The sequence below is a fragment of the Chiloscyllium plagiosum genome, unplaced genomic scaffold, assembly GCF_037043375.1.
Source record: "Chiloscyllium plagiosum isolate Xiang-an unplaced genomic scaffold, Cpla_swu_hap1 HiC_scaffold_53X, whole genome shotgun sequence".
NCBI classification, from domain to species: Eukaryota; Metazoa; Chordata; class Chondrichthyes; order Orectolobiformes; family Hemiscylliidae; genus Chiloscyllium; species Chiloscyllium plagiosum.
Genome location: NW_028270191.1, coordinates 17,512,265 through 17,535,689, shown reverse-complemented (window position 1 = coordinate 17,535,689; position 23,425 = coordinate 17,512,265). Strand labels below are relative to the sequence as shown.

Genomic DNA, 23,425 nt, shown 5'->3' with positions numbered 1-23,425 from the left:
TAAAAAATCCATTCTGACCTCCTTTCTCAAACAATGTAACCCATCAGTCACTCCCAGATTCAGTCTCTGCTGTGTGCTGCAATAGCTTTTTGGCTTGGGTCTTAGTAGAGGTGCTGGAAGAGGTACTTCTTGGCTAGAGGAAGGAAACACTGTCAGGATTTGTATTTGTGATCCCTGCTGCTGGAAGATGGTAAAAATGTGATTGAGGTTGATTGTAATTTTTTGGGTCCCATGCATCCTGTCATCAAGTTGTATGTCGCCCCTTGCTGTCCCAAATAAAGGCCACTTGGGGGCGAAGCGACAGTGGGTATGTAATATCTATTGATTTATACCCGAGCACTCAGGAGATGATGCAAGAAAGATGTGAGAAAATGCATTTCTTGTGAAGGAAAGGGTAAAATTACTTCAGTTAATAGGCTTGCTAGTTATCAATCAGTGTAGACAGTGTGTACTTTAGGGCGATATTACAAGTCAGGTAGAGTCACAGCATTAAAGTGAGTAAGTCAATCTTGCTGCTTATATGTTAGATCACATGGATGGTAAAACTCATCTGTTTTTACATGAAATAATAAGCAATGCTCTTTTTCTTTATGAAGCTGATCAGCAGTGTACATTGGGTACTATTGGGACAAGGCTTATGTCGACAGGGTCTGTGGGGAGATCTGATGGGGCCCAGTCCCCCTCGGCACAGAAACGCACCGCAACTCAAGCTTTCAGCCTACTTCCCAAACGCAGAAGCTCATCCAGGTAATGCAGGGGTGGAAATGCTGTCTCTTCAGCTCGCCTACAGCCTTTTATTTACATGTCATTTATATGACAGTGCCACTTCTACTTGAAATGGTTCTCTGCAATATTCATCACCTGTCCCACTCGATATTCTGAATTTTATTTATGGTGTGGGGTGGAGCTCTGAGTGCTGGCACTGGCAAAAGCAAAGCAAGATTATAAATGCTCATTCGTTTCCAAATGGCAGTCAGATGTTTGACAGTGGCTCATGGTGGTAGTGGTGGCCATTTATCTTTGTTGTTGGTTGCACCTTACCTCCCAAAGACAGGGAGTTGAAGACAGCTTGGAAGAAGATGTTCTGCATCTAGTGAGGTGTATAGGTGAGCTAGTATACACCACAGTATTGCCGACAAAAACAGAGCATTTGTTATTTAAGACCTTTTTCACAGTATAACTGGACTATCAAATAAGGATCTGTGATATTCAAGTGATTCTGCATGGATAGACCCCTTTGATACAGGGCGGACTGAACAGAGCCTGCATGCTGTAAACAGTAACTATACTGGGGGATTTAACTTGAGAATTTGTCAAGTGTTTCAAACTCTCAGAAGCTCTGACCACCCCTCCATTTTGAAATCATGTTGCTTGGTGTTCCTTCTTTCCATCACCTGTATTTTCATACACATTTGGCTGAGTAAACTGAGTTGAGGAAATGATTTCAGAATTACTTTTTGACTGATTTTCTACTGTTTGGATCTCCCCTTGTTGAGTGACGTCCTTCCATGTTCCTCTGATTGTTGTTCACAAGCTTTCCAAAACTGCTTGTTAGGTGGGAAAGGAAGGAGTCATCTCTCTTTCTTTCTCTCCAGTTGTTTCTTTCGCTGGTGTTGGTCAATTCTCTGACAGTGGCAACTGCCAACACACAGTTCAAGCCTTCTGGTGGACTGTGCCACACTACACAATTTAAATGATGCTTTCATTGACCTGTCATAAAGTTTGTGATTCTTTAAAGTTCATCTTAAGTAAAGAGATAAATTGTAATGGTGATCGTATTAATGGGCCATGTGCAAATTGTTGAGGGAATGCAGATGTCATGCATTTAAGACCTGGATTTTAGGATTCATATTGTTTAACAGGATGAGGAGTGCCACTGATGAGTAGCCATATTAGATGCTTTGCGGCTAGTTTTTGTACTAGTACATGTGTGTGTGTTTTCAAATTACTCCTAATTTATTTTGCTAATCTCCTGTCTGCTGAACATGGTGTTAGCACCCCTTTGGGACTTTGCTTAAGCAAATGTTGTTTGTGGATGTGACTGTTGGATTCCTTGACCCATAAAGGGCATCACAACAAAGCCTGATCCTGTTTGAACTTGCTGACCATGTATCCAGCAAAAGTCAAATGACAGAAATGTGAAGTGAGTGCATTTTCCAAGTGCTAATTATTGCCTTGGGTATAAAGCTGTGTGGGTTAGTGGCTATTTGTGTGTAGTGGAGGTTTATCTTTCGAGGCCCAAGAAGCAATGGTGGTGGTGTAGCACGGTAAAGTTTCAACATTGTGAGGAGTTTATTTGACAAAAAGTCATCTTCCCTGCAAAGACAGAGATGTCTGTGCCACGCATTGAAGCATATTATTGTTTTGGCATTCCTGTGTTTGGACATAGAATGGTGAGGAAGGCTGGTGAATGAACAACATGAATGTTCCGTTCCCAGTTCCACTGTTCTTGAGAGTTTGTTTAGTATAGTTTGTAATGACTGCAATGTGAGCAGTTTTGTGCTGTAGATTGACCCTCTTGGGGTTGGGATGAGACTACCTCAAATGCAAACATGTTGCACTCCAGCATTGGCACCATGTGCTTTGTGTCATCCTCCTTACCCTCAAATATTTTGATGTTTCCATCTTAACAAAGAGAACCTTCACTCCATCAATTTGGATTGGATTTAAACTCAAATCTGAGTTCAAGTGATTGGTCAAGATCACAGTGTTGTTGAGATCTCCAGGCCTAAATTTTAAGTTGGGAGCAATTTCTTTCTTTAGCAATAGTTCAGATTTTAATCTCTGCATCTGGAACAGTCAGGGTACGCTTCCTATTCTTACTTAACCATGTTGTTCTGTCATTTTCTTTTGCACCACTGACTGACCATTCTTACATTGTTCCATTTTCCAGATCCATAAAACGCAAGAAGTTTGATGATGAGCTAGTTGAGAGCAGCCTCGCTAAATCTTCCACTCGGGCAAAGGGTCCAACAGGGATGGAACCTGGGCGATACTCTGGCAGTGAACCATCATCCAATGAGAAGAGAAAAGTATATAACTATACAAGAAAACAAAACTCAACAAAATGCTGGAAATACACAGTAGATCCATCAGCATTTGAGAAAACAAAGGGTAGATTAATGGTTGGCCAGATCCTTTTTATTGACCTGTCCCTTTTCTTTGTCAGAAGCTGATGAACTGCTATGTGCTTCCATTTCCAGCTTAATTGGTTCTTAGTTGGGTTTTCACCATCAGCAGTGTTTTCCTTTTTTCTATCTGTGCTCTTTAGGCAGTTAGTTAATGGGTTAATGTTTTCTAAATTTACTGAGTGGTTCATTTCCCACATACACCTCACTGCTTGGTTAAGCAGAGTCCCTATGACATAAGAGGAGGCTGTTCAGCCCAGGACCTCTTGTTCAAGCAACCTGGTCAGTCCCAATTCCACACCTCTGCAACGTTGGAAGCTTTGCTTACTGTGAGTTATTTTCATTGGGACCTGTTCAACTCCAAATAGTGTGATGCATTGAGTAAATGCTGAATAGTGCACTGCTGCATGTGCTGTCTAGCAGTGGAATTCGGGTGTGATGCAAGGCAAAGATGCAATTGGACTGGGAACAGTCATAAACTGCCTGACCTTATTCCCAAAGTTTGGCATTGTCTTGAATCCTTCAGTGGTGATACTGCCTTGTGTCATTTTCCAATCTATTTTTTGAAGCCTCTGATTTGTAGCTCCATGCTGCAATTCCCGGTACTTGCTGATTGTATCAAGGATCACGCTCTAACTGATGAATCAAAGGAGGCTGGCACTGAAAATTTGTTCCTTGTAGATGGTGGACAGGCATTGGCAAGTCGGGAGGTGAGTTACATGCCTCATTTCCCAGCCTCTGATCTGCCAGTTTGAATTGTGATTTATTTTCACTCTTTTGGATGTTGGCTGACCTGCTCAATATTTCCAGCATTTTTCTATGTTTTATTGCAACTTGTATTGATTTGAGTTTCGTTTTTAACTTCTTGTGTATCTTTTCCTTATTCACTGAAAGATGATGTATTCTCTGAATTTTATCACAAAATCCACGTGTAGAAGAAAACTTTAAGCTTGTAACTAAATTGTTTGTTCCCCAATGGGTTGGTAAAGCACTGGTTGTAGCAATATCCTATCCAGGCCATGTGTTTGGTTAATGTTTTAATGTCGCTCTATGATTCTTCTAGCAGATATCAAAATCTACTACAGTGCCATCAGCTCCCAGTAGCATTGCCAAGAGGTTGAAGAAAAGCAAGCAGCCACTTCAAGTCACAAAAGATCTTGGACGATGGAAACCAACAGATGACTTGCTGTTAATAAATGCAGTCTTGCAGGTAAAGTAGAGGTAGTGAGGACACATTTCACAAATATGGGATTGAAATAGCTTTTATCCTTGTATCCTACATAATGGATGTCTGTATTCTCAGAAATTTGGAACATTGTATCAGCTTATTTACTTGTCTCGTCCCATGCTTCATCTTCTGAATGTAATCAGGACCTAATTAATCTCAAAACACAAGCAAAATGCTGTGGATCTTGAGAATGGAAAGGAAAAATACAATATCCTGGAAATACTCCAGTAGTACTGGCAGCATCTGAAGGGGAAAAGAAAGTTAATGACCTTTTGTCAAAAACCTTCCCTCATGGGAAGCGTATATTCTCTCCGATCTACTTAAGTTCTATCATTTAAGTCATTTGAAACCTGGAAATAAACTTTAATTTTATCTCATCTTTACTTTATCCCATGTTTTATTTTTTTCTACACTGTCTCCCCTTTCTGCTCATGCTACTTGAACTGGTTTCTGAGATGATGGCTTCCAATTTAAGTGCATTTGTGTGTATTTTTTTCCAAACCCTTTTCAGCTTCAGGCCTGTTGCTAAGTTGCCTTCTAATCTGCAAAAGTGATTTGCTGGGCCGACGTACTAGTCTTAAAAGTAATTTGCTTTTAAGATCTTGTGATAATGTGATTGTGATGTACCGTGTATGATTTATACATATGGCAAACGTTTTATTAACCGGCACCTATGGGACTAGAAGTATGCCGTTTGGTGAAATATTCCGGTTGATCAAGGAGTCCACATGAACAATGTAAAAACATAAGTAATAGAAACATAATGCAAGGGGTATGCAGATCACTTTATTTACAGCATTAATCTCTTAAATAGTAATGCAAATTTTGCTTAAATAAAACTTATCAGAAGAGAGCCTTCTCACTTGTCACCCTCAGCTGACTACTTGGACATTGCGGGGTTTGCAATAACAAAGTAAACATCTGGTATTTGAGGTATATATAACGTGTGCCGGTTTATTGAGAGTGTTCATAAGGTGCAGGTTAAAACAAAGTTTGCTGCATTTTAATATCATTTATTTGGAGGTTTTGGATTTTTGAATTTTGAGTTCATGGCATATGGGTTTTCTGTGTCTGAAGGGGTTTAATGATTAACTTATAAGTATTCTTGTAGCCATAGTGATGTCTTTTAAAAATCAGTCTGAGAATGTGCTTTTTGGAGGCTTATTGGGATTTGATTATGTTGGGAGAGTTTACAATGTAGTGCATTAAGCTTTCAGAAGCAGAATTCTGTTTTGGGCATACGGGAAACACCTAATACTTGGAAAGCAGCTTTATGTTTCAGTTTGGAACAGTTCTGCAGGGCTCTGAGCAGAAGCTGAATGTGTAAAGCAGTTGCTCCTGAGAAAGAGAGAAGATAGTTTAGAATTGTTAAAAGTAGGTTATTGATACATCTTTGTGTATATAAGGCAAACTGGATCCAGAAAAGCAGAAAGTATTCTTTGGTATTTCAGCCCATGGCTTTCAACCACTCAACTCATTTGTAGTACCTGATTCTTGTCACTAGGAAGCGCTACAGTGCGATAACAAAGTGATGAGAGACAGTCAGATAGGGAATGTACATTAGTTTTTCAAAAAAGTAGTGAATTAAGAGGAAAACTCAACCTTTGTACCAAAAATGATCTTTTACAAAATTTCAAATGGATCAGAACACAGGAATGAACATGAGCCACTTTGCACGTGACCTAAAGTGTGTAATAATTTGTAGTGTTGTGAAGATGTGACTGATATTCCTAATCTGTGCCTAATGTTTGGGCCTGATTCAGTTGTGCACTGTATGCTTTCTGTTTAGTTCAGGATTTTCTGCAGTGAGTGGATTGAAATGTGTTTAAACAGAAAGTATATTTTGTTATGTCCATATATTAAAGTGTGGTAATTTAATGGAAATTGTAGATTGTGGGTAATGCATATGATATAAATTGGAATTAAACCTTCTTTCTACTTCTTACAACTTACTGACTCAGTCTTGAATCAACTCATCACTTTTCCCTTTATTTTAAAAAAAACACATTAATTTAAAAAAACATTAATTTATTGCTTGAGATAAGGAGAAGATCCAGTTGCCTATTTTTGCTCAGTGATGCCTGATCTCTGCTGGAAGATGTGCATGTGAGATGGTTGAGGAGAGAATCTGTCTCTGCTGGGATACATTTGAATAGTGCTAACATGACTTGGGCTGTACACAGTGAGCAACTATTTGGGGTGAGGTTCTGGACTGTTAGTTCCCCTCTTTTGCTGTGTCCCAGCACAGTTTTGGAAAGAAGGGATAAAGATTGTCGGAGGGGTGGGGAGGTTGGTGAGCGTGAAAGAGTGTGGAGAAGAACCTGTGTGATGGTAACTGCCTTGTGCAGCTGGAATGGTAATGTTCTGCAGCTGAAAACCTGCTGGATCATTCTATGCTGCTGTTTAGAGCATGTTTTATTTAGTAACCAATAATATTAGCATCTTGCCCACCAGTGGGCATCCGTATATTAAAATTTACAGTGAATGTTTCCATTCTTTCTGTGGGCTGATGTTGTATTTTTGAACTACAGACAAATGACTTGACTGCAGTGCACCTTGGAGTGAAGTTCAGTTGTCGTTTCACATTACGGGAGATCCGGGAGCGGTGGTATGCACTGTTGTATGACCCTGTTATATCGAAGTAAGTAAAGTGACTACAAAATGAAAAGCTGCTGAGCTGCATTTAAGACTAACAATAATCTATTACATCTGCTCTGTTTTTCTCTCTAATGAATCTGAATGTTCTACTTATCAATGTGTACATTCGTGCTAAGAAATAGAATGTTTTTCACTTTGTGTATGTAAAACAGTTTGTGAATTTAAAATCATTGCAGCTGTGGAAGACAATCCGTTGTCAAGTGAATGGACCAGTAATTTGAAACATGATTGTACAGTTCAGATGTAAGCAAATTGCTCAAAGTTTTGCTCACTGTCAAGAGTCTGTGGATTCACAACTGTTTCATAACTTTTTCCTCCCTGTTTATATCTTGTGTAAGTCTGAACCTTGAAAGCTCATGTGAACCTGAATCTGTTAATGGCTGCTTGCTCTTTCAGATTGGCTTGTCAGGCGATGAGACAGCTTCACCCTGAAGCAATTGCAGCAATTCAGGCCAAAGCTCTTTATAGCAAGGCAGAGGAGCAACAGTTGGCAAAGATTGGATCGGTAATGAATGCAGTATTTTCCACAGGGTTAAAACACAGTATAAATTATCTTTCCTTTTAGAACTGGACATTGGCATGGTGGCAAGGTGTGGGGAAGAGAGCAGGTTGTTAAAAGCAATTTATTATTTTGAGGATCAAATTGATTGTAGCCAAAGACTTGAAGTGGATTATATTTTATACAGAATAATGCACACAATGAACCGAGTCCCAAATGTCTTGAAGGATCCTGATTAAATTCCAGCTCTCAGTTCAGCATGGCAACTATTGGAACAGTGCCCATAATAGGGGTAAAGTCTTCCAGGATTTGTGTTCTGATTGCTTTTGGAACATTCTTATGGGAAAGTATTGAATGGGGTTAAAGTTATGATGCTCTTAATGTTCAAAGAACCTGGTAGCATTGCCTCTGGTCAGACAGCCATGGAGAATGGCCATCGGAGTATAGCACTGGAGAGCTGCTCATACTTGGTCGCGGTTTTCTCCAGCAAATCTTAAATGTCTTCAAAAGAGGGAAGAAAATGTATCCATTGATTAAAATATTTTAATGTGACCTTCTAATATCAGTAAATGTATAATAAAACATTTTTAACAAAATCATACAAGCAAGGAAATTAAGAGCAGGAGTAGGTCACTCAGTCCTTGAGCCTGCTCCGCCATTCAGTGAGGTCATGGCTGATCTGAGTATTTAGTGTTCCTGTATATCTCTAAAAAGCTTTCACCCCCTTGCTTATCAAGAATCTATCTATCTCTGCCTTAAAAATTCAGTGACTCTGCTAGGGGAGAAGAGTTCCAAAGATTCCAGAGCCTTTGAGAAAAAAAATCTCCCTAACTCTGTCTTAAATGGACCCCAAATTTGCAAACAGTGACCCTCAGGTCGAGATAATGACATGAGGAAACAATGTTTCCACGTACATCCTGTCAAGACTCCTCAGGATCTTGTATATTTCAATCAAGTCACTTTTTAAAAAAAATCTCCAGTGAATACAAGCCTAGTATGTCCAGCCTTTCCTTGTAAGACAAAACCCACTTGTTCCAGATATTAGTTTAGTAAACCATTTCTGAACTGTTTCCAGCGCATTTACATCCTTCTTAAATAAGGTGACCAATACTGTGCACATTATTCCAGACCCGGTCTCACCAGTGTCCTGCACAACTGAAGCATGACTTTTGTACTTTCATATACAATAGCCCTTCCAATAAGCGATAATGTTGGCTTTCTTAAACTGACCGATCCAAACCTATCTGACTGTACTCAATTTAAGTTCACTTGGATTTGGAATTTCATCGTAGCTGGTCCCTAACTAAATTGAGCACATTCTTTTCAATTTGGAAGAGGGAGGTTTTACATGTCTTTGCTTGGATATCTCGACCTTCTAACAGAGCAGGGCTGACAGAACCACCTGCTATTGTTTACTTTTTTTTCTGTTCTCTCCATAGACTAGTCAACCCACACTGGACACCTTTCAGGAGTTATTGAACAAACATCCAAATGTTTTCTATCAGTCTCGCACTGCTAAATCTCTGCAGGTTCATTGGCAGCTGATGAAACAATACTATCTCTTAGAAGATCAAACAGGTAAAAGCATGCTGGCTTTGTGGCTGATGAGCAGAGAGTAGACATTCATCCAATGCTTTCCCCATACCCTAGGAAGTTTCTTCAACCTCTGAATGTGCTGGTGAGGGCCACGTTTGTTTTTGGTGCTCATACGTTCGAGGTTGGGGTGGTACAAGTGGCTGTGGAAGATGCAGGCACCTATCATCATGCAAGGTGGCCATGCAGTGTCGACTTATTAATTTGACATCTGCTAAATGTTAAAATATTAGGAACTTAGGAGTAGCCTATTAAGTCCCTCGAGCCTGTTCCATGTTCAATGAGATCATGGCTGATCTATGGCCTAACTTCATATGGTCTTTCACCCATATCCCTTAATACCTTTGCTTAATAAAACATTATCTATTTGAGATTTAAAAATAACAACTGATCCAGGATCCACTGCCATTTGTGGAAGAGAGTTCTGAACCTTTACCATCCTTTGTGTTTAGCAATGCTTCCTAACATCTCTCCTAAACGGTCTGGCCCTAATTTTCAGACTATGCCCCCCCCATCGTTCTAGAGTCCCCAATTAGTGGAAATGGTTTATCTTTATTCACCCTGCCATTTCCTGTTAATATCTTGAAGACTTTGATTAGATCACGCCTTAACCTTCTAAACTCTAGTGAAAACAGGCCTTATTTGTATAACCTCTCCTCATAACTCCTGAAGTCTAGGTATCAACTTGTAAACTACATTGTACTCAAAGCCAATATATTCTTCTGAAGGTGTGAATTTCTCCACCCAGGCTGGACGGCAGTTCACTAACATTTGACTTAAAGCGATGTCCTCCCACTTAGTTTTAAAGAAAAAAAACTGCTGATGTTTGTTGGCCAAATTCACTTTGGGAAATGTTGGCAGGCATGAGGTACATCTGAATAATACATTGCATGAAGTACCAGTAAGTGTCCAGCATCTGTTGCTGAGTGAGAGTCTGACTCTTTAGGAGAGAGAAAGATTACATTTTATCATTTAGTAATGATACAACAAAGTAGGAAGCCGCATCCTAATTACAACATGTTCTGGTCTGTTCGGTTAAAGAAGGTTATAGGAATGCTTATCGAAACAATATTCGACCTCTCCCGTGCTTCACATCTCTGTTTCTGAGCATTACTTCAATCACACACTATGCATCTGTATTCTTTAGAATCTGGTTTTGCCTTTATGAAACATTTTTGGATGTTGTTATGCTAAAGGCTTTATATAAATGAGCTTTTCTGCTGTCGATTTAATGTGCTGTGGTGATTTTACTCCGTTTTCCTTACTGGTTCTTCACTTACTTGCTAGTCCAACCGTTACCGAAGGGAGATCAAGTTCTGAATTTTTCTGATGCGGAAGACATGATTGATGACAGCAAACTCAAGTAAGTGTTAAAAGTTTTGTTTACATTGGGAAATGAATGTAATTCTCTCTCCACCTCTTTATATTCGTGTCAAAGTGATCGCTTATTTCTGAAGTAGTAAAATAACAGAGGTGTGATATTCACCTTGTACTTCTGGAACCTGGGTTTGAATTCAGCATAGACGTCAATTGAACTGTTTTTATTTATTGGGTGTGTAGCAGCTTGATATGGAGTGATTAGGAACAACATCACATAAAAAAGCATGTTTAAACTGGTGAATCTTAGTTACGTGAATGCTTTCTTTTTTCAAGTTTTCATTTATTTTCCTAGGTTAGAGGGAACATCACTATATGTGACCGTTCTATTCTTCATTAAGATGGTGAATGACTTAGTTGATTCTGAGACTAGGGTCCTGATTATAAATAAAGGAAACTGCAATGGTCTGATAAGTTGGAGAATGTTACTTAAAAGGATGACTATGGTTAGGCAATGGCAAACATTTTAAAGGTGCATTGAGGAACGACAAAAATTAGCTATTCTTGTCTGGCACAAAAATGAAACAGGAAAGATGGCCTGAGCATGGCTAACAAGGAAAATTCGTGTTGGTGTTGAATCTAAAGAAGGGACATACAAATTGGAGAAAACCAGCAAACCCGAGAATGGGAAGCAGTTTAGATTTCAGCAAAGAAGGACAGCGAGATTAACTGCCTCAATGTAAGCTTGCAGGGAGCATACAAAAGCTTCAATTGGTACGTGAAGAGAAAAAACTTCGTGAAGGCAAATGTCAGAAACGGTAAGTTTTATAATGGGAAACAAAGAGATGGAAGACCAGTTAACTGCAAAGGACGAGACAAGTAACATCCCAAAAATGTTGGGTAGCACAGGGTCCAGTGAGAGAGAGAAACTGAAGGTAATCAGTATTAGTAAGGAAATGGTGCTGGGGAAACTGGTGGGATTAGAGACCGATAAATCCCCAGGGGTCCATAGTCTTTGTCCCAGAGTACTTCAGGAAGTGGCCCTAGAAATTGTGGATGTATTGGTGGGCAACTTTCAATATTAGACAATAGACAATAGGTGCAGGAGTAGGCCATTCAGCCCTTCGAGCCTGCACCACCATTCAATATGGTCATGGTTGATCATTCCTAATCAGTATCCTGTTCCTGCCTGATCTCCATAACCCTTGATTCCACTATCTTTTGGGAGCTCTATCCAACTCTTTCTTAAATGAATCCAGAGACTGGGCCTCCACTGCCCTCTGGGGCAGAGCATTCCACACAGCCACCACTCTCTGGGTGAAGAAGTTTCTCCTGAGCTCTGTCCTAAATGGTCTACCCCGTACTTTTAAGCTGTGTCCTCTGGTTCGGCACTCACCCATTAGCGGAAACATGTTTCCTGCTGCCAGAGTGTCCAATCCTTTCATAATCTTATATGTCTCAATCCCCTCTCAGTCTTCTAAACTCAAGGGTATACAAGCCCAGTCGCTTCAGTCTTTCAGTGTAAGGTAATCCTGCCATTCCAGGAATTGACCTCGTGAACCTACACTGCACTCCCTCAATAGCCAGAATGTCTTTCCTCAAATTTGGAGACCAGAACTGCACACAGTACTCCAGGTGTGGTCTCACCAGGGCCCTGTACAGCTGCAGAAACACCTCTTTGCTTCTATATTCAATCCCTCTTGTTATGAAGGTCAGCATGCTATTAGCCTCCTTCGCTACCTGCTGTACCTGCATGCTTGCCTTCATTGACTGGTGTACAAGAACACCCAGATCTCTCTGTACTGCCCCTTTACCTAAATTGATTCCATTGAGGTAGTAATCTGCCTTCCTGTTCTTGCCACCAAAGTGGATAACCATACATTTATCCACATTAAACTGCATCTGCCATGCATCTGACCACTCACCTAACTTGTCCAGGTCACCCTGTAATCTCCTAACATCCTCATCACATTTCACCCTGCCACCCAGCTTTGTATCATCAGCAAATTTGCTAATGTTATTGCTGATACCATCTTCTATATCATTAACATATATTGTAAAAAGCTGTGGTCCCAGCACGGATCCCTGCGGTACCCCACTGGTCACTGCCTGCCATTCCGAAATGGAGCCGTTTATCACTACCCTTTGTTTCCTATCAGCCAACCAATTTTCAATCCAATCTAGTACTTTGCCCCCAATACCATGTGCCCTAATTTTACTCACTAACCTCCTGTGTGGGACTTTATCAAAAGCTTTCTGAAAGTCCAGGTACACTACATCTACTGGATCTCCCTTGTCCATCTTCAGAGTTACATCTTCAAAAAATTTAAGAAGATTAGTCAAGCGTGATTTCCCTTCATAAATCCATGCTGACTCTGACCTATCCTGTTACTACTATCCAGATGTGCTGTAATTTCATCCTTTATAATAGACTCCAGCATCTTTCCCACCACTGAGGTCAGACTAACTGGTCTATAATTTCCTGCTTTCTCTCTCTCCCGCCTTTCTTAAAAAGTGGTATAACATTAGCCACCCTCCAATCCTCAGGAACCGACCCCGAATCTATCGAACTCTGGAAAATAATCACCAACGCATCCACGATTTCCCGAGCCCCCTCCTTCAGTACCCTGGGATGCAGACCATCAGGCCCCGGAGACTTATCGACCTTCAGACCTAACAGTCTCTCCAACACCAAATCCTGGCAAATATAAATTCCCTTAAGTTCAGGTCCTTCAGCCACTGTTACCTCAGGGAGATTGCTTATGTCTTCCCCAGTGAACACAGATCTGAAGTACCCATTGAATTCCTCTGCCATTTCTTTGTTCCCGGTAATATATTCCCCTGTTTCTGTCTTCAAGGGCCCAATTTTAGTCCTAACCATTTTTTTGCCTTGCACATACCTAAAAAAGCTTTTACTATCCTCCTTTATATTATTGGCCAGTTTACCTTCATACCTCATTTTTCCTCTGCGTATTTCCTTCTTAGTAATCCTCTGTTGCTCTTTAAAAGCTTCCCAGTCCTCAGTTTTCCCACTTACCTTTGCTATGTTATACTTTTTCTCTTTTAACTTTATATGTTTCTTAACTTCCCTCGTCAGCCACGGCCGCCCATGCCTCCTCCTGGGATCTTTCTTCCTTTTAGGAATGAACTGATCCTACAACTTCTGCATTATACACAGAAATATCCGCCATTGTTCCTCCACGGTCATCCCTGCTAAGGTATTGCACCATTGAACTTTGGCCAGCTCCTCCCTCATAGCTCCATAATTCCCTTTATTCAACAGAAGTACTGTCACTTCCGACTGTACCCTCTCCCTCTCAAATTGCAGATTGAAGCTTAATGTATTATGGTCACTACTTCCCAATGGCTCCTTCACTTCGAGGTCTCTGACCAATTCTGGTTCGTTACACAATACCAGATCCAGAATTGCCTTCTCCCTGGTCGGCTCTAGCACCAGCTGCTCTAAGAATCCATCTCGGAGGCACTCCATAAAGTCTCTTTCTTGAGGTCCAATACCATCCTGATTCTCCCAGTCTACCTGCATGTTAAAATCCCCCATAACAACTGTAGTAACATCTTTACGACAGGCCAATTTCAGCTCCTGATTCAACTTACATCCGACATCCAGACTACTGTTTGGGGACCTGTAGATGACTCCCAAGAGGGTCTTTTTACTTTTAGTATTTCGCAGCTCTATTCACACTGACTCTACATCCCCTGACTCTAGGTCCTCCCGCGCAAGGGACTGAATATCCTCCCTTACCAACAAGGCCACCCCATCCCCTCTGCCCGTCAGTCTGTCCTTACGATAGCACATGTAGCCTTGAATATTCATTTCCCAGGCCCTGTCCGCTTGAAGCCACGTCTCCGTTATCCCCACAATATCGTATCTGCCAATTCCCAAAAGAGCCTCAAGCTCATCCATCTTATGTCTAATGCTTCGTGCATTCATGTATAGTATTTTTAATTTGTTACTGCCCTCACCCTTCCCATCAATCCCTATTTCACTCAACCTTACAGCATGATCTCTTTCCGAGTTTTCTACCTCATTGATACAGTTGTCTTTCTTGACTTCTCTTGTTCTAATTTTCCCTACAATTTCCTTTTTAAACATCCAGTTTGTCCCCTCCCCCCCCACTACTTAGTTTAAATGTAGCGGTGCTGCAGTAGAAAACCTGCCTGCCAGAATGCTGGTCCCTAACCTATTAAGGTGCAAACCGTCTCTCTTGTAGAATTTATGCTTACCACAAGATATACCCCAGTGATCCAAGAACTTAAAACCTTGCTTCCTCCTCCAGTTCCCCAGCCACACGTTCAAGTCCATTATCTCCCTGTTTCTGGCCTCACCAGCCCGAGGAACTGGAAGCAAACCGGAGATAACCACCTTGGACGTCCTGCTTTTCAGCCTTCTTCCTAGTTCTCCGAAGTCCCGCTGTAGTATGTTCCTCCTCTTCTTCCCGACATCATTTGTGCCGACATGTACCACCACCTCTGGCTCTTCACCCTCGTCCTTGAGGATTTCCTGCACTCTGTCCGTGATGTCTTTCACCCTGGCACCAGGAAGGCAACACACCATTCTTAAATCCCGTCTGCTGCCACAAAAACCCCGGTCAGTTCCTCTCCGGTAATAGGATGGAGTCCCCTATTACCACGGCTCTGTGCAATGTCCGACTCTTCCGCTCTGCCTCTGCGCCAACTTTTGATTGACAAATCTGGCCGCCTTGCGAACTGGCAGTGTCATCAGTCTCTACTGTTTCCAAAAGCTTCAACTCGTTCCTGATAGGTACTTCTCCCGGAGTCTCTTGCACCTGTCTCCTCTCTGCCTTCCTCATCGTCTGCTCTCTTCTGGCATGATTGGTGTAATAATCTCACTGAAGGTCTTGTCCAGAAAGATCTCTTACTCTCAAATGAGCCCAAGGTCCTCGAGTTCTTTCATCATCGCTGCAATATGCTCGGTCAATAGCTGAACGTGCACACACTTTCCACACATATACGAGCCAGACACACCAGAGTCATTGACCTCCCACATCAAGCACGTAGTGCACTGAACCAGCTGGGCAGTCATGTCTTCACCCTGTTCAACTGTGGCGTAATCACTTCACTCAACCTCCTTGTCAAAGATTCCTGAGCTGAAGCCTCACTCTTCGATCCAAACTTCCTTAGACCCTCTTTTTGTGGCAAGTCTGTGGACTCTTAATTTAGGTTAGAGGAGGAGGGAGGGAGGGAGACCCTACTTTGTAGGACCTGGGGTTTAGAACTCACCCTCTCTAATAGCAATCACTTACCTTCTTGACCGGCTTTGCGCTCGGCCTGAACTTCCGCCCAGCTCCCGCCGCTCTCTGCTGCGAAAAGACCATTGGCGTCGAGGTAAGTTCTTTATATAGCAATCACTTACCTTCCCGACTGGCTTTGCGCTCCGCCTGAACTTCCGCCCAGCTCCTGGCGCTCTCTGCTGCGAAAAAAATATTCTAGAGTTTCTGGAAGCTTTCCTATGGATTGGATGGTAACTAATATAAGCTTAGTATTTGAAATAGGAGGAGAGCAAAAACAGGGAATTATAGACTGCTTAACCTGTCATCGGGAATAAGGAAAGTGCTAGGATCCATTCTAAAAGATTTAGTACAGTGATAGGATCGGACAGAGTCAGCATGGATTTACAAGAGGGAAGTTGTGTATGACAAATCTACTGGAATTTTTTGAGGATGTAAGGAGGGGGGGAGCCAGTGGATGTGGTTTACTTGGATTTTCAGAAGGCTTTTGATTAGAAATCAACGTAAAATTAAAGTACATGGGATTGGAGGTAGTGTTACTGACAGATAGAGAATTGTGTGTCAGACAGGAAACAAAGAGTAGGAATAAACAGGCCTTTTTCCCAGTGGCAGACAGTGATTGGTGGGGTACCACAGGGGTCAGTGTTTGGAACCCAGCTATTCACAATATATATTAATGATTTAGATGATGGATCTAAATATAATATCTCCAAGTTTGCAGATGACACAAAACTGGATAGGAGGATGAACTGTGAGGAGGATGCAGAGATGCTACAGTGTGATTTGGATAAGTTGAGTGTGTTGGCAAATGCATGGCACATGCAGTATAATGAGGATAAACATGAGGTTATCCACTTTGGTAGCAAAAACAGGAAGGCAGATTATTATCTGAATGGTGATAGATTGGGAAAGGGAGAGGTGCAATGAGACCTTGCACACCAGTCACTGAAAGTAATTGTGTAGGTACAAGAGGTAGTGAAGAAAGCAAATGCTATGTTGGCCTGATATGTTGAGACTGGTTTGGTTAGGCCTGGGGTTTAAAAGAATGTGAGGGGATTTCATAGAAACTTATAAAATTCTAACAGGACTGGACATAGTAAATGCAGGGAGGATGTTCCATTGACCAGGGAGTCCAGAACCAGGGATCACAATCTAAGGATATAGGGTAGGCCATTTAGACTGAGATGAGGAGAAATATCTTCACCCAGCATTTTCTGCCACAGAAAATGGTTGAGGGCAAAACATTGAATGTTTTCAAGAAGGAATTAGATATGTTTAGAGTCATAGAGATGTACAGCACGGAAGCAGACCCTTCAGTCCAACTCGACCATGCTAACCAGATATTCCAACCTAATCTCGCCTCTTAGGTCTCTTTTATATCTTACCCTAAGCATAAGCCCTCTAGTTCTGGACTCACCCACCCCAGGGCAAAGACTTTGTCTATTTATCCTACCTATGCCCCTCATGATTTTATAAACCACTATAAGGTCACCCCCTCAGCCTCCAATGCTCCAGGGAAAACAGCCTCAGCCTATTCAACCTCTTCCCTACAGTTCAAATCCTCCAACTCTGGCAACATCCTTGTAAATCTTTTCTGAACCCTTCCAAGTTTCACAACATCCTTCCGATAGGAAGGAGACGAGAATTGCATGCGATATTCCAAAAGTGGCCTGACCAATGTCCTATGCAGCCGCAGCATAACCTCCCAACTCCTGTACTCAATACTCTGACCAATAAAGGAAAGCATACCAAACACCTTCTTCACTATCCTATCTACCTGCGACTCTACTTTCAAGAAGCTATGAACCTGCACTCCAAGGTCTCTTTGTTCAGCAACATTCCCTAGGACCTTACCATTTCTTGGGACTGAAGGAATCAAATGGTATGGGGGAGAAAGCAGGAACAGGGGACTGAGTTGGATGATCAGCCATGATCATACTGTATGGAGGAGCAGGCTTGAAGGGCCGAATGGCCTACTCCTCCTATTCTCAATGTTCCTTTATTGGCAATGGGGATAGAACCTTCCAAACCTATGACCTCTACTGTCTAGAAGGACAAGATCAGTAGACACATGGAAACACCACCCTCTGCAAGATTCCCTCTAAGCCGGACACATTCCTGACTTAGAAATATGTCACTGTTCCTTCACTGTCACTGGATCAAAGTTCTGGAACTCTCACCCTAACAGTGCTGTGGGTCTACCTACCCCTAAGGACTGCAGTGGTTCAAGAATATAGTTCACCACCATCTCTGGGTGAATTGGGTATGGGTAAGAAATGCTAGCCCAGCCAGTAATACCCACATCACATAAAGTTCTAATTCTACCAAATTTTTTTAGTGCAAATTCAGCTTTATATAAGTGATGGCACGATATCCCAGACTGCGTTTAACCTGAATTGGCTACTGTTTGTCTTTTGAAGTCTAAATTGATCTAAACTAGACAAACATGGATGAATCTGCTTCTGAATGGGGCGATTTTATCAATTGCATCAGATCATTTCTAGATACTCCCACCACCTGTGAAAACAGCCAAATGGGCTCCTCCTCCTTCTTGTTGGGCTACACACAAGTAAAAACAAGTTGAGGGAAGGAACTGGCGGCTCACAAGAGCCCATGGATGTCCATGAGTTGGGACCTTCTGGACAAGGACATGGATCTGGTTGTGGATTGTTGGTGGGGTTGGGGCTAGTCTTGGCTGCAATAGAACATTGTGTAACACTTTTTTTAAAATAATCTTTTCCAGAGAAACAAGAGATGATGTCCTGGAACATGGTAGGTTGCTAAATTACCGTTAGTGGTGATGAAATGTTTGCTGATAAAATGAATTTAAAGGAGAGCCCACAACAAGATCGTGGTTCCTGCTATGTCAGTGTATGTTGAACCCTGATTTGGGATTGGTGCTTGTCACAGGATTATCTTGTCAACTCATTTCAACCTTGAGTTCAGCTATGAATGTTCTGAGATATTTAGGTGGCCGTGTCCAATTATTCATTTGTCCTGGGGAGATATTCAATAAGAGACTGGGATTGTCATTGTGCTGCTCTTTTTGTTTTAAATGCAGCTCTGAATGATAGGGATGCCATATAATTCACACCGTCTCATTTAAACTTATTAGGTGTCAGTTGAACTTGTATAATTGGTATCTAACAATAAGGATCAGATACTTTTGGGAGCTTTGTGTTTGTTTGTTTGGTTTTCATGGATTTCATTTGTTATTGAAAGTATTAAAGAGGCAATTGTCAAACTGGTCCTGTGGAGTTCTTTAATGCTGATTTTATTCTATGGGATAGGCTTCCAGGCAAGGAAGCAAATGCTCTGAAATTGTTAGCTGCAGTGGAGTGTGTGGTGTAAGTGTGGATTGGATGGAGGGGCTGAATGACTTGATTTATCTAATAATTTGCTTGTTTGATGATCTTATAGCATAGAATGGGAAGGATTTACTCCATGCTGATGAAAATGCCTATTAATGTGATAGAGTCATAGAGTCATACTGCACGGAAGCAGACCCTTCGATCCAACATGTCCATTTCGCAGCAAACACATTAATAAGTTTTAAATTTTGCCAGAAAATCTGTGTTGTGGCATGGTGCTCTGACACCTTTTACATTTTTTTTGTGTTTTTGTTCCAGAGCTCACTCTCGCAGACCGGCGTCAGAAACGAGAGATTCGGCAGTTGGAACAGGAGCTTCCAAAATGGCAGGTTCTTGTGGACAGTGTCACAGGTGAAGGAGCGAACAGTGACTAAGCAGATCCCGTTGGCATTGTTGAACCATCTCTGTCTGGGCATAGCACAGTTTGCACTAAATCTTAGTGTGGGTACTGCAGCCTGAACTAAAAACAGTCACTCCATCAAAATATCACATTGACAATGTTGGGATCATTTATGATTTTTGGTAATGGAATTGTTATTCTCCAAAAGGAGGCCATTTGGCCCATCATATCTGCATCAGTTCTCAAAATGGGTATTGTGACTTGATGCCAGTCTCCTGTCTTTTCCCCCTAATCTTGCACATGGTTTTGTTTCAAATAACTGTCCTTTAGGGAAGGAAATCTGCCATCCTTACCTGGACTGGCCTATATCTGCCTTCAGACCCACAGCAATGTGGTTGACTCTTAATTGCTCTCTGACACAGCCCAGCAATTAGGATGGGCAAAAATGCTGGCCAAGCCAATAATCCCCATATCCCATGAAAGAAAAAAGAACACATGATGCTGTAAAATAGTTCAAAGCCCCACCACAGAAAACCTAGTAAGTTACAGCACATGATCACATCATAAAAATTCTACAAGTAAAATATCTAGACCAATCAGGTTAACTTCCGAGATGGGGAAGCTTCCAGAAACAATAATTCAGGATTGAATTAATAGTCACAATGAAAAGAGGGTTGATTAGGAAAAGCCAGTATGGATTTCTTAAGGAAAAGAGTTGTATTCAACTAACCTGTGAGTTTAGTGACGCGGTAATGCCTTCTTGAATGCCTCGATTGAACCTGTTTCCTCCACACTTGCACATATTTCAGACCCAAACCACTGTCTGTAAAAGATCTTTTGGAAATTATATTTGCTGTTTTTCCAAATCACTTTAAATCCATGCCCTCTGATTCTTGATCCTGCTAAGAGTGGGAATGGCTTCTCACCGTTTATTCTGTCCGGATCCATCATGATTTTGTCAACCTCTACCAATTCTTCTCTTAGCCTTCTCCTCTCCAGGGTAAACAGTCCCAAGTTCTCCAGTCTATCTTCATCACTGAAGTTTCTCATCCCTGGAACCATTCTTATAAATCTCTTCTGCACTCTCCAATGAGTTCACATCCTTTTGTTTCATACCATCTCCATGTTCTCCCTGCCAAAGTGTTATCACCTCACATATCTCTGCATTGAATTTCATTTGCCACTTTTTGAGTTTTACACTTTTGGGAGTTCTATACTGTCCTCTTTACAGTTTACAATGCTTCTAATCGTGTTTTGCCTGCAAACTTTGAAATTGTTCTCTGTAGCTCCCAAGACTTGATAATTTATCTGTGTATGTATACATCAGGAAAAGCAAGATGGGAGCTCCGCTACAAATCTTCCAACTTGAAAACTATCCATTCACCATTTCTGTTTCCCATCACTTAGCCAATATTGTATTTGTACTGCTACTTTCCCTTTTTACTCCATGACCTGTAACTTTTCTCACAAGTCTATTATGTGGCACTGCATTGAAACCCTTTTGGAAGTCCATATCCACAGCATCACCCTCATCAACTCTCTGTTACCTCTTCACTAAACTCACAGGTTAGTTGAACACAACTCTTTTCTTTAAGAAATCCATACTGGCTTTTCCTAAACAACCCTCTTTTTCATTGTGACTATTAATTCAATCATGAATTATTGTTTCTGGAAGCTTCCCCGTCTCAGAAGTTAACCTGATTGGTCTAGATATTTCACTTGTAGAATTTTTATGATGTGATCATGCGCTGTAACTTACTAGGTTTTCTGTGGTGGGGCTTAACTATTTTACAGCATCATGTGTTTGAGAATGCCCCACCAGGATTGGTACATGACAGGATTGGTACATGACAAGTCTTGGTGCTGTGATATTGAATGGCAGAATGCTGGTTGTGTACTCAGGAGTTCCCTTTACTTGCTCTTTTGATTCACTGGTTATTTGTAGAAAGTGGCGGGTACAGCCGTAACATAACTTGGCTATAGTGCAATAAGAAATAGGAGAGGGACTCAAACATGACCACCTTATCCAGAAAGGTGCCCATGAGTCATGGCTGTGTTTAAAATATATTGTATGTGTACAAGGGAAGTAATACTTTTGAAAATTTTTTTGGGGGATGAGTCCAGAAATACGATTTCATTGCTGCCCCAATGTTCATCACAACCCCTCTATATCCTTAACCTCTTTCACATTGGTTTCCAAAATTAGCAGGTATTGGCCACTTTTTCTCAAACATAAATGTTACCTATGATCAAAAATGACTGTTTCATTATGTTTTGTGTGGTAATTATCTTTTTCAAAACAAGCTGTCATATTTTATCAGAGGTTCATTTTGTCTTTGCTACAATATTATGGGGGTGGGGGGAATTCTATATGTGCAACTACTAAAACTTTAAAAAGTTGAATTAGCTTTATATATGGTGGACTGGTGGGAAACATTTATAAGATTTTTTTTTAAAGTGTAAAGTTGCTGAAAATGTTATCATGTGCCCTCAGATCCAGTTTATAGTTTAAACATATACCAATGTTTAGAGGCTGTCTGGTACGGAACAAGCTCAAGCTGACTGTTTGGAAGTCCTCCTTTAATTTGGTTTGTTTGTATGTGTGGCCAATCAAGTGCTACAGGTGGTGTAGTTGTTGGGAAGAATTGGTTTTGGGTCCCTCTGGCAATTATTTGATGTTTTTAAAATCACTGATTAGGTCATGGGGAAATTTTGAGTTTTTTTGATGTTTTGAAAGTTGTTTAAAGTAGTATTGGCAACATTTTTGTTCGCAAGCAGTATGATGTAAATGACATCAAAATGCATCACCTTGCTAAAATTCAACTATGATTCTCAACTTCTCAAAGAATCAGTTTTAAAAAAAAAATTAATTTTGAAACTTTTATTTGAGATCATGTTTTATAAGGAACATTTAACAATTGTTCATTGTCTTTGTAAGGTAATATTACTACCAGTAAAACCTTATTTATAAAATGATCCAACCTTGTTTCCTTAAGGTATCAGCTCTCCAGACTTCGATAACCAGACCCTTGCTGTTTTACGAGGCAGAATGGTTCGATATTTAATGAGATCTCGTGAGGTAAAGCAATGTTTTCTTTGATATATAAATGGTTTTAGGATATTGGGACTATTTTTGAAAGAGAAATGCAGATTTCCAGCAGGTAAGTTAGCAACCTAAGGAGTTGAGTTTCAGTTTTGAACAGGAGTATTCAATGGAGGTATCCATGTCAGACAGACACTGCATCCACCTATTTGTATTTTAGCTCCATTATAAATTTTCAGAATGGTTACAGCATAGGAGACCATTAGGCCTGTTGTCTGTCAGCTCTTTGCAAGAGCAACTCTACTTTGAGAATCAGCCCAGCTTTTCCGGTCTATCCAACTAACACAAGTTCCTCACTCTGGGTCCATTCTCATGCATCTGTTCTGCACCCTCTCTAATACCATCTCATCCTTCCTGAAGTGTGGGGCCTAAAACAGGACACAGCACTCTTGTTCAGCTGAATAATTTATTTTACAAATTTATCATAACTTCCTTCTTCAGTATTCAATGCACCTATTTATACATAGCAGAATCCTAAATGCTTTATTAACCCTTTCTTAACCTCAATGATTCATGAACCTATGCCTCCGGATCCCTCTGCTCCTGCATCTGCTTGAGAATTATACAGTTTATATTTTCTCTCCAAATTCTTCATACCAAAATAAATGCTATCACACTTCTCTGCATTAAACTTAACATGCCATTTGTCTACCTCTTCTGCTGCCATCTTGTGAAAATTGTGTTGAAGTTTATCATTATTGGTCCCAATACTTGGAAAGTTTTTTGGCAAGTTTTGTCATCTGAAAATTTTGAAATCGTGCCCAATGTATCAAAAGTCAAGATACTCCTATAGGCAACCTGTTAGTAGGTAAGATATAGATGATATTAAAGAGATGTGCAAGAGCAAGCAGTATCTTCTCTCAGTTGATTTTGAAAATTCTTCTGAAAACTTTTCACAAAACACTTTGTCTTCTATTT

At 40.9% G+C, this 23,425-nt stretch overlaps 1 protein-coding gene across 6 annotated transcripts in view; it reads left to right on the top strand.

Moving 5' to 3' along the window:
• The window catches only part of mcrs1 (microspherule protein 1), a 33,762-nt gene that overhangs the window by 7,024 nt on the left and 3,313 nt on the right, over positions 1 to 23,425 (top strand). For 2 of the 6 annotated variants that reach the window (XM_043681890.2, XM_087985652.1), the window contains exons 3-13: positions 597 to 747; positions 2,894 to 3,032; positions 3,698 to 3,838; positions 4,192 to 4,338; positions 6,888 to 6,997; positions 7,411 to 7,519; positions 8,953 to 9,091; positions 10,394 to 10,469; positions 18,437 to 18,465; positions 19,323 to 19,415; positions 22,401 to 22,483. In XM_043681890.2, coding sequence (XP_043537825.1) covers positions 597 to 747; positions 2,894 to 3,032; positions 3,698 to 3,838; positions 4,192 to 4,338; positions 6,888 to 6,997; positions 7,411 to 7,519; positions 8,953 to 9,091; positions 10,394 to 10,469; positions 18,437 to 18,465; positions 19,323 to 19,415; positions 22,401 to 22,483 — 1,217 coding nt within the window. The remainder of the gene's footprint in view (positions 1 to 596; positions 748 to 2,893; positions 3,033 to 3,697; positions 3,839 to 4,191; positions 4,339 to 6,887; positions 6,998 to 7,410; positions 7,520 to 8,952; positions 9,092 to 10,393; positions 10,470 to 18,436; positions 18,466 to 19,322; positions 19,416 to 22,400; positions 22,484 to 23,425) is intronic. The other 4 variants (XM_043681894.2, XM_043681896.2, XM_043681895.2 and 1 more) reach the window with 4 other exon arrangements.